General features: G+C 38.9%; 2 protein-coding genes across 2 annotated transcripts; one reads left to right on the forward strand and one right to left on the reverse strand.

Moving 5' to 3' along the window:
* The first annotated feature begins 1,518 nt into the window (after nt 1-1,518).
* Nucleotides 1,519-5,863, forward strand: LOC114179976 (transcription factor ICE1-like). The gene is made up of 4 exons (XM_028066493.1): nt 1,519-2,747; nt 2,900-3,121; nt 4,145-4,312; nt 4,599-5,863. The coding sequence occupies exons 1-4, from the start codon at nt 1,833-1,835 to the stop codon at nt 4,683-4,685; spliced, it is 1,392 nt and encodes a 463-aa protein (XP_027922294.1). The 5' UTR covers nt 1,519-1,832; the 3' UTR covers nt 4,686-5,863.
* Nucleotides 5,689-10,514, reverse strand: LOC114179975 (auxin response factor 2B). The gene is made up of 15 exons (XM_028066492.1): nt 10,053-10,514; nt 9,856-9,968; nt 9,576-9,671; nt 9,424-9,480; nt 9,177-9,332; nt 8,992-9,076; nt 8,804-8,894; nt 8,556-8,720; nt 8,327-8,446; nt 8,120-8,195; nt 7,860-8,031; nt 6,836-7,761; nt 6,549-6,739; nt 6,242-6,448; nt 5,689-6,143 (listed from the first exon to the last, which is right to left on the reverse strand). The coding sequence occupies exons 1-14, from the start codon at nt 10,192-10,194 to the stop codon at nt 6,277-6,279; spliced, it is 2,562 nt and encodes an 853-aa protein (XP_027922293.1). The 5' UTR covers nt 10,195-10,514; the 3' UTR covers nt 5,689-6,143; nt 6,242-6,276.
* Nucleotides 10,515-10,782: the final 268 nt, after the last annotated feature.

The following is a 10,782-nucleotide window of genomic DNA, read 5'->3' on the forward strand; positions in this document are numbered from 1 at the left end:
CGAGTCGTATCGTAGTGTATTGATTGAAAGTCATAACATGCTTGGTTGTTGTATGAATATTGAGATGTGAAAATATATTTGATTGTATGATAAAAATGTTGTTGGCTCTAGCTTACCCTGTTTGTTGTATGGTTGTCTTGTAGGTGGCTCTTCTTTCTTGCAATGATCATCAATGTGATTGATGGGAGCAGATGGGCGAGGTTGTCGTGGTCAGCAAGAAAATGGTGATTCCGCTGCTTAGCCATCTGGGCTGGATTTATTTTCTTCATGATTTCTTTAGGACTATAGCCCATATATCGCTTCATGCATTACTACTCTACTCTTTTTGTTAGACTTGTATCTGGTTTTTCGTTGGCATCGTGGTGTGCCCAGGCTGCAGGGGTTGTGTTCAGGACCCCAAAACTATGCTACTGTACTATCGTTGCGTGACGTTTCTTTTAATTTCGTTTAATAATTAAATGATCCAGAGTTTCAAAAAGTATTTATAAATGACAAATTTGATTAGTTGTTACAATTTCTAACAAACAAAATGATGGTTTAGTCTCAACTAAAATATCAACAATGTAAGAATAGAAAATATAGGTAATTTGTTTTTCCATTATATAAAAATTTTATTAAGAAATTAAGAAGGTCCCACAATACCCCACAAGAGAAAGGGAAAAGGGAAATTAAGAGGCATGTCCCATACTCACGAGGTTAGTAGAGAAACAATAAAGTAAGGAGTATCTTCCTTTTCCATACCTATGTCAATGTCCCTTCACTCTCTCAAACTTATTTAAGATTCTTGTCCCTCTTTGCTTTCTAAACCTATTCTGCATATCTTATGATTTCAATTTTCTATTCATTGCATTCAATTCTGTCCCTCAATCACACATGCAATTTCCCTCACTGGGTCCTCATACTTAGGGTTACATCATTTCCCTCTATCCATCATCACTCTTCAACTATACTTTCACTTTCCAACCATACTCAAACAATCAAATACTTTAGTAGAATTAAAATTAACTTTAGATTCATTCTATAAAAAAACAAAAATAGTTAAAAAAACAAAAGTTTATTTAAGTTATTTTATTTTAAGAAAATTCTAGGATAAAAATAACTCATTTAAGTTTTATTGCATTAAAAATTGTGCTATGTGGTCCATATCACTCGTAATAATAAATAAACTTCAAAAACTACACATTTTTATTATTTTGATCCGATAGAAATTCACTTTAAGAAATAACCTTTTATGATGAAGTAACAATTTTTTTGTACAATATAAGAAGAAGAAGAAACTAATTAAATGGTTCTTTTAAGGGCTATAAACAGAAGTAGTTGGTTTATTAAATCGTGTTGAATAAATTTTGAATGAAAATAAAAAAGAATAGAATGATATTGACGGGGTTATAATAACTTATAATAGATAAGGATAGGGTTAGATTGAGATGAATTAAAGGCTTCACAAGACACATATGATGTTCATACATTACTTTCACCATATTCCATTTCCCTCTCTTTTCTACAATCTTCTCGTACTCAGAATAATATGTATAAAACAAAGACACGACAGCTTTTATAATATTAACAACAGATTTTCGAATTGAAAAGTTACGTACACTGGAATGATTTCTGCAATTTTAGTCTTCTTCCTCGGATTGCTTTATGTTAAATACTAAACAAATTTTATGTTTCTTATGTATTGTGTTTATTTGAGAAGAGAAATGATACACGTATAGCTTCTCTTTCTCACTTCACCAAACTCTATCAACAGCTTCTCTCTTATTCCTTTGTTCTCTTCTTCAAACAAAACACAAGCCATCATCTGTCAAAACAAAAGAAAACAACACCAAATGATGTCTGGTTGGATGCAAGACACAGAAGAACAAAACTCTGCTTCATGGTCAAACCCAAACGCCAACGAGTTAAGCTGCTTCTCACTGTGTGCCTACAAACCCATCTCCGACATCCATCAAGAATGGCACGTGCCAAACAACGCCACCCACAACCACTCACATATTACAGACATGGCTTTCTCCACCAACTTCGCTCAACACCAACCATTACACACTTTCTCTTCTTCCACTACCATTGACGTAGCTCAAGGGCACAACTTTCTCACCCCCAAACCCTACTTTTACCCGTTCGAGCATGCCTCTCGCGCGGCTTCCGATGTGGGATTTCTTGACCCTCAAGCTTTGAACAAGGTTCATCACGGTGGTGTCTTCTTCAGCTCAAATGGTAATAACCAGTTGGCCCTTCCAAATTTAGCAATGCCTCCCCAACAAGATGGTGTTGGATTTTCGGGATTCAAGAATATTGGAGACTCTGATAATGTCGAGGGTTCGAAGGCCTTGTTTCTGAGCACGTCCAACATACTGAAACCCCTTGAATCGTTCCCTCCGTCGGGTGTACAACCAACACTTTTTCAGAAGCGAGCAGCACTCAGGAAAAGCATGGAAGATAACTGCAGAGGCAAGAGTAAAGGGAATAGCGATGGTAGCAAGAGGAAGATGTGTAATAATGGAGAAGGTGTTGAAGGGTCCGGGTTGAACTTTGATTCTGATGAGAGTGGTGAGGTGGAAGAGAGTGGAAGGAACGGCGGAAACAGCTCGAATGCGAACAGCACCGTCACCGGTGGCGTGGATGAAAAGGGCAAGAAGAAGACAGGTATACCTGCGAAGAATTTGATGGCTGAACGCCGCCGGAGGAAGAAGCTCAATGACAGACTCTATATGCTGAGATCAGTTGTTCCCAATATCAGCAAAGTAAGACTAAATTTTCTTTAACACCAAACTTCATTGTTACTTTTTTCTCAGGAACTAGGGTTACTCAATCATGTTATGATAACATTCACAAATAAATGGAAAAATACATAATGATTTGTGAAAGTGTTTGATAAGTTTGGTTTAAAACTAAGATGGACAGAGCTTCAATACTGGGGGATGCTGTGGAGTATTTGAAGGAACTTCTGCAAAGGATTGGTGATCTTCACAATGAATTGGAGTCAACAACAACAACACCAGCTTCTTCTTCATTGACTTCGAGCTTTCTTCATCCATTGACACCCAAATTAGCAACACGTATGCAAGAAGAACTTTGTCTCAGTTCATTACCAAGCCCTAATGGCCAACCTGTGACGGTAATGTATTCCTTTGCTTGCCCTTTTCTGGAACTTCTTCTTTTTCCCATATATATGCTTCAACCCACATACTTTTCTTAATTTCTCTTCCTATATCTGGGTAGAATATCATATATGACACGACAAGAAAGAAAAATTAGGAGGTTAGCTTTTGCTTCTTCTTGTTGGAAGTGCATGATTGCATTAAAAGGAGTATCTTTCTCATTTCCTTTTATATTCTTCGATCTTAAAATAAATTAGAGAACCTGATAGAGTATGTTTGTTTTAAGAGTTTGAATTTTATCCCAAAACTTATGAAGTTGGGAATTTCCCAAACATGTATGAGTCTTAAAGAAGAAACTGAAAGTAGAGTTCACAGTATCATGTCTTCAAAAGATATTTATTTTGGTAGATTATTTTGTTTTTAATATATTCTAAAATATTGATATTAGTATATTTTGAAAACACAACACATAAACAACAACAATAATCTAAATTTATTTATTTTATTTTTGATTTCCATGATGAAAATTGGAAACTTGTGATTCAGGGAGAGCGTGAGAAGTTGTTTGTTATCTCAATTAGAGGTTCAATTTGTATTCTTATTTTATTTTAAATTTTTAGAATATTCTTGAAGTTTTAAGTGAACGTGGTTTAAAATACTTAAAGTAAAATTCGTAATTATAAACCTGACGGTGTGATTTGTAAAAGGATAAAAGTATACACTAAAATAAAGGACTAAAAAGATTCATCTTTACTAAAGTATCACTTTTTTAATTAGGAACGAAAAAAAGTTGAGGATTGAGTAATGTTACTCTTAAGCCAAATTCAAAAAAGCCAAGCCTTTTTATGAATTTCTTTGTACTTGTTAATGAGTAAAAAAATAATGAAGTATGAAACCATATAATATATTAAAAGTCAAAGTTTATTCCTTAACAAATAGATAGGGGTAATAATTAGCATTTGACATGATTGATTAGTATTATTTGAGATAAAGATTTATGATGATGAAAAGTAATAGAAAAGTTTTGGCGGGAAAAATAGGTTGAGGTTGGGTTGAGTGAAGGAGGTGTAAAGATTCAGATGTGTTGTGAGAGGAAACCTGGTCTCTTGCTGTCTACCATGAGGGCTCTCGACAACCTCGGCATAGACATCCACCAAGCAGTCATCACCTATTTCAATGGATTTGCCATGGATATTCTCCGAGCTCAGGTCAACCTTTTTCTATTCTTTAATCCTTGTAAAATCAAAACCATGTGCATCATTACAAATGCACTCACTCTATTCATATCAAAGTTTTTTATACTATTATCATAAATTATGGTTGATATAATATTCTTGAAGACAGAAGTGTTGGTTAATGTTAAAAATGGACTTTCTTCTTCCGAGAGGAACATTCCTTGCTTTGCAATTAAGGTTGTAATTTGTATTGAGATGATACCTAGGAATTAAAAACCATGACTTTTATGAATTGATGTTTTTTTTTTCTCTCAATCAGCTATGTAACGAAGGTGGTCAAGATGTGCATCCAGAGCAAATCAAAGCAGTTCTATTAGATTCAGCTGGCTTCCATGGCATGATCTAGTGGGAAGAAACAAACTACAGGCACTACTACCTTTCCAAATGGTCAATTTAGCAATCCTAATGTTTTTTTGATGTTCAAACTTCAAGTGTACTTTATACACTTGTCTAACTTTTTGCTCAGTTGAACTAGGAGAAAACTTATTTACTAATTAAAAGCACTGCTAAATTTGGGACCTTTTTTATTGTTGAAGTTGAAACGAAATCTTATGATGGTCTTCAGTCGGTGTAGGGACATTCTGAAAATTCATGTTCGTGTCAAGATTGTTTCTGCAATTTCATTTTCTTCCTTGTACAATTATTAGGGACAGAGACTTTAATGCAATGTTTTCTCTCTTTTTTCATCTTCGATTAATCATGCTGGCCAAAAATTAAGTTCTCCTTTTTTGAAAAAATGAAAAGGAGATAAAGATGAAGATTAAGGAGGAAAAAAAGAACTTTTAAGAGACAAAACTGAAAATTGAATGCTGGCTTCTAAAGAGGCCCGGATTAATGGGGTCTCATGCATCTAAGCAAAGAGTAAAGGTTTGGCGAAACAGAGTCCCCACTGTAGGCTACTTTTAGTGTAGATAAATAATGAATTCCATGGGCCAATGTTTATGAGACATAAAGGACAGAACCACGGAAAATAATGAGGTCCACAACGTGGGCATACAGAGTATGTTTCTTGTTCAGAAAAGTACAACCAATTTTATAATTTTGAAAAATTATTATTGGATATTCAGCGATGGTGCTTTCAAGGAATGAAGTTTTATCACGTAACCACGTTACACATATCCCAGATAGGACCACAGCACAAGTAGCAGTGCCGTCACAAATAACCACAAATACATTTCACTACAGAATTTTCAAATCCCTCATCAAAGATTTCCAGACCCAAGTGTCCACTTTCTTCTCTCTTGACATGACTTCGGCTTCGATCCACACCGTCCGTGACATGACGGTAATGGCCGCACTCGCCAAACACCAAGCTCAAAAACAAACTAAGACTTTGAGGCAAAATGAAATTATACATCCCCAAAAGCATATCAATCAATATTTAAATATCCAGTGATTTTCCAAGAGTTCACAATACTGCCACAAACTACCCCACTAAAATAAGAGACAATCATATTTAAAATCAGATCACCGCCCTTGTATATGAAGAACTTAATTACATTAATGAGTTCGGGTTCTAAGGAAGCAGAGAGTAAAACTATGTACAGGGTAGGAAATTACATACTACTATACTAGGAGTTTCTAACAGGGAAGGCATATATACTAATACTACTACTTCAACGACGAGGTCCAAAATTGGATGGATACTCCTCCATGCCATCCATATTCTGATTCCAAACACATGCAGTCACTTTATAAAACAGTCAGATCCAGAATTAGAATTTTCTTCTTCAGGTCATATTCTCCAACTGGGGATGGCTTTATGACAGTCACCTACTACTTTCCACTCACTCCAGTTCGGAATCTGTATCAAGACAACACATTTTATACCGTCAGATTCTTCTAGTAAACTGGATTCAAAATTCACATATGGGGAACACGATCAATTATGAAGTTCGTTACCTGGAAGCTATGGAAATCAAAATCTATACGAATTATCAGGCCTCCGAAGCTGAATGATTCAGCTGACATTTATTTTCTTGTTGACCGTCTGCACCTTCACTACCCGATTGATTGTCTTCGTTCTTTGAACTTAAGGTACCCGGGCTCATTTTCTGAATCTCCTCTTTGGGATAGATATAAATTTTTCGCACCATAGCAACAAATTCCCTGATTTAAATAATTATGCAGCATGACGCGTCATTTTCAAGAAAAAAAAAATAGACCAGCATAGAATAAACCAAAAAGGAGTGCATTTAGAGATTCTTACTGCCACGGATCATCACCAACAAGCATCATATCGCCCTCATTATCAGTGTAGACAATAAGCCAATCTTTTTGAGGAGAGGTTAATTCACCTCCGAATTCAAATAATTCATCCAATTCAGCAATTAATTCATCATATGCACTGAATTTTGTGAGGTCCACCGACCTACCAAGTGCAATCCCTTTCTTGTGAACCTAAAATTAAAAAAAAAAAAAAGTATTTGATTAAACTTTTCCTGCAAAATTTTTTTATGCTCACAAGTTAAACAGAAATCAGAAAGGGGGGCTTACTTTAGTGCAACTTCTGGCAGAACCACTATTAGATTTGGGTTGAACATCTTTCAGATGTGGCTGAGAAGTTTGCGTAGGCTTTTCATGGTCGTCAATCAGCACACCATCAGCCGGTTTCAATCCCCTTGAATTCTCAGACTTCGGGTCATTGTCATATGTGCGGTGTTGATGTGTAGTATGCATGTGACCAAGTGGCTCGATTGCAACATTCCTTTGTGACACAGAAGGGTCCAGAGCAATGGGGCTACTAAGAAGTGAGATGCCAAATAACTTACAGTCACTGTCCTTCGGTTTTGATACCTCGGAAGGTTTTCCTGATATTGGTTTGGGTAACAGTTCTCTAGAACGAGGACTCTCATATTGAGTTGACAGTGGTGGTGGCATCAAAAAGTTTCCATGTGAATGATCAACTTTGTGTCCATGAAGCACAGTATAGTCACCAAATGCACTGCCAAATCTCCCTCGAACTTGAGAAGTTGTATCACCAACATGAGCAGAGCCTTTTGTATTAGAGTCCAAGAGATTGAGTGATAGACTAGATGGCACTACAGGCCATGGACTGAGAATATTATGTTTGCCTTCGCGGTCGAAAAAATGTTTTCTACTAAGGTTAGCTACAGGACCATTTTGATCAACCAATGATGGATGGGAAGCCTGATCTCCATGAACCCCAAAGCCAGAAAGCAGATCTGGATATGTTGGTTCATGCCTTCCCATTGACATCCAGCTCTCTGATCCATACCTTCTAGAGGTGGAAACAACATCAATCTTTTCATCGTCTGCAGCAGATGACCATGCAGACTTCTCTGCCGTATCAGATTCGTTGCTTTCGGCAAAATTTACTCTCAAGGTCGATAATTCTTGACCTTGCAAGACCCTTTGAAATCCACTTGCTGGCAAAGGGTCTACACTCACTTTGGATGATGCTGTTAATCACCAACAAATATCAGGCTTTACAAACTCAAATGTATAGCAAAGATTAAAATCTTGTATATATCAAATATCAAAAGTGACTTGTCTGTACCTTCACGGGTAAGAACAGAGGAATCAGGGGATGATGGAACCACATTAGATCGAGGCCTTTTAGGCCTGGGCATTGGTAAAGGATTAAGAGCAGGAGGAGCGAGAGCGGGCTCTATTTTCCATTGGGAAACTCTCTCGGGACGACGTACGTTAGAAGTTTCATCCCACCTCACCTGGAAAACCATCACATGAAGAAAACTCCATTATAACATGTCCAACTAAACAGAGATAGCATAGTGACAATGACAGCCGAAATACAACCTTAAGACTTCTCCATTTGGAGTTAGGCCACCTTTTTGGATCAGCATCTTCAATTCCCACAATGGTACCGGTAAATCTACAAAGTAGTCATTTCAAGTCCGGTAATTTCTTTCGTTACAAATATATGTTCAATAATAATACAGCACTGATAAGTTACATAGACAATTACAATTTAATCAGGAAAACAAAAAAGTGATACATTCATACCTTTGCTCGGGAGCCTCTTCACCTTCAAACCTCATTTTGAAGCGCATCCCGATGGTGTAATTATTTTTTAGGGACTCCATGTATTGATCATAAGGAACTATAAATTCCGCTGGACTAGTCCTGTAAATAAATTGGACATTGCTGTAAATGCTGCGTACGGAAACAACGAAAAGAAAATACTCATATTCATTCATGTCCATGCGGCTGTCCAAGGAAACAAGGTACAAACCTAGGTTTGTAATACACGGTAAACATGGTTCCAGTCAATATGGCATGCCAAGCAGTTGCAAGAACACCAAGATGCATACTGTGGCTCGAGATAACCGAGGACGGAACGTTACCCTGCTGCCTCATTGCACGCCTAACACCAACGCGAAGTTCCCCATTCTCACCCCTGAAAGTTCCTAAATTAGTCTGTCTGCCGAGAAAGCAAACTAAACCAGCTGAATCTAAAACCCTATTCATTAATTAACAAACCTTAGAAATATAAACGCATCCCCAGCAACCAGCCTCTTGGAGCTGACAAAAACACTCCAACCACTTTGAAGCAAGTGTCTACGCGGTTGACCTGAAATTAAATCCACTCATCAGTCACGGGAAAAACACAAAAAACGTAAGAACACGAACTTAAAAAACAAGATCCGTAGTTAATAATTAATAATCACCCCGAAAAATATGCCTGAATCGCCACTCGTTCCCGTGCAGATCCTTGGCCACCAACTCCTGGGTAGGTGGCTGCTTTGACATGTCCTGCCAACAAACACGAAACAGGGGAAGACACCCCCAACTTCAGCACACAAAACAAACAAAGCACGTGGAAGGGTAAAATGGTAAAAAAAAGTAAACCAACCAGCGGGGGAAGGCATTCATCAGCATGTCGTCTCAACACCGAAAATCCACCGTGTGTACTCGTATCAGAAGCCGTAAGCGTTTTACAAAACGAATGGACGTGAAACCGAGGAGGCGGTGCCGGGGGACCCTCCTTCTCCACCGCATTCTCGTCTTGCTATCATCCAGATCCACAAAGAAACATAAGGACGACGGCGTTGGCGAAATTACTCCACACCCAGAAACTAAAAAGAAATTAACTAACTTACATTTGGCTCGGGAAGTAAGGTTACTTGAGCAAACACCTCGTCTGTGTCTGGCTCCGCCTGAAAATTTTCGCCAAAAAGGAAATAAGTACCATGTTATTTATAACTTCATCCACCAACTCAGTTCAAAAGCCGGAAAAATTAACCATTGCTACCTTGAGCATGACGTTGATGACCCGACAAAGGATCTTCGGTGGTAGATCGTAAACCGGCATATGCTGTTCCGCTACCTGATTTGTCGACGCTTCCACCTAATGTGCGTGTGCGCCATAAAAACAAACACTCGTGTTCACAACCAAATATAGAAAACACAAGTACACCAAATTTCACTGTGGAAACCAAGTCCACTTGCGAGAGACAGCGTCAGAAGCGGAACTCTGCCGAGTAGCGCCGCATCTGAACTCCCTCTCACCGAACCGGTGGAAGAACACTTACCTGCTCAATATGTCCTTGAGGAAAATAGAACACGCGCTCTCCTTCTCTAGGCACCGTCACCAGCGGACCCGCGCACGCGTGCCATAGCTCCCGGTAAAGCGCTGTTTCTGCGTCTGAAACCAAAAACATGTTATCGTCACGCCAAACACGACACAAGGCACGAAGTAACGGTTTCGCGGAAAAAAAAGCCGCGTTACCTCTGGCGGATGGTGAGGAAGAAGCATTCTGAAGCTCTCCTGCAGCGTTCCTAACATCGTTGCCACCGTTGAAGCCACCGGAACTGTTCTCTCCTTTACCGTTCACCGAATTTCCCTTGATCGATACCTCCGACGACGCCATTTTTTTTCCGTTGAGTTCCTCACAGATCTCTCGCACACCACATGGCAAGATCGGAGCCTCCGCTTCTCTTCACTGTTGCAGAATCCAACCACAAAATCCTCAAACCGTGCGAGCAAATTAACGCACACGAAGAAGCAACACCAATTCCCAAAACCTCTCTCTCTCTCTCTCTGTATCTCTCTCTACCTTGGAAGGACCCTTTCAACCAATCTCTCTTCTCTTTCTTGGTTTCTCTCTCTATCTCCTTCTATCTCTCTTTTTATATTTTATTTAATTTTATTTGTTCTCTCTGAGTTGATAAATGGCTCTCGCATTGCAGCACCAGAACCAGTGTCGGAGGGGGAGACTTAACCAGAGTGGTCAAAACAGCGTGCAATCATTTAAACCGCGGTCAATTCTTAACCACTCTAAACAACCGGCTTTTACCGGTTGAGCCCCGTTGGGAACCGGCTACACCCGGTGGGAGTGTTTTCCCTGGCAGGGCAGCGCGATCTCCTTGGCGGCTCCTGGGACAGTGAAAGACGTCTGTTCTAACGGCGTTAACACACGCGGACGGGTTATTGGACGAGGCATCTAACACCGTTTGTC

The sequence above is a fragment of the Vigna unguiculata genome, chromosome 3 (assembly GCF_004118075.2).
Source record: "Vigna unguiculata cultivar IT97K-499-35 chromosome 3, ASM411807v1, whole genome shotgun sequence".
Lineage (NCBI taxonomy): Eukaryota > Viridiplantae > Streptophyta > Magnoliopsida > Fabales > Fabaceae > Vigna > Vigna unguiculata.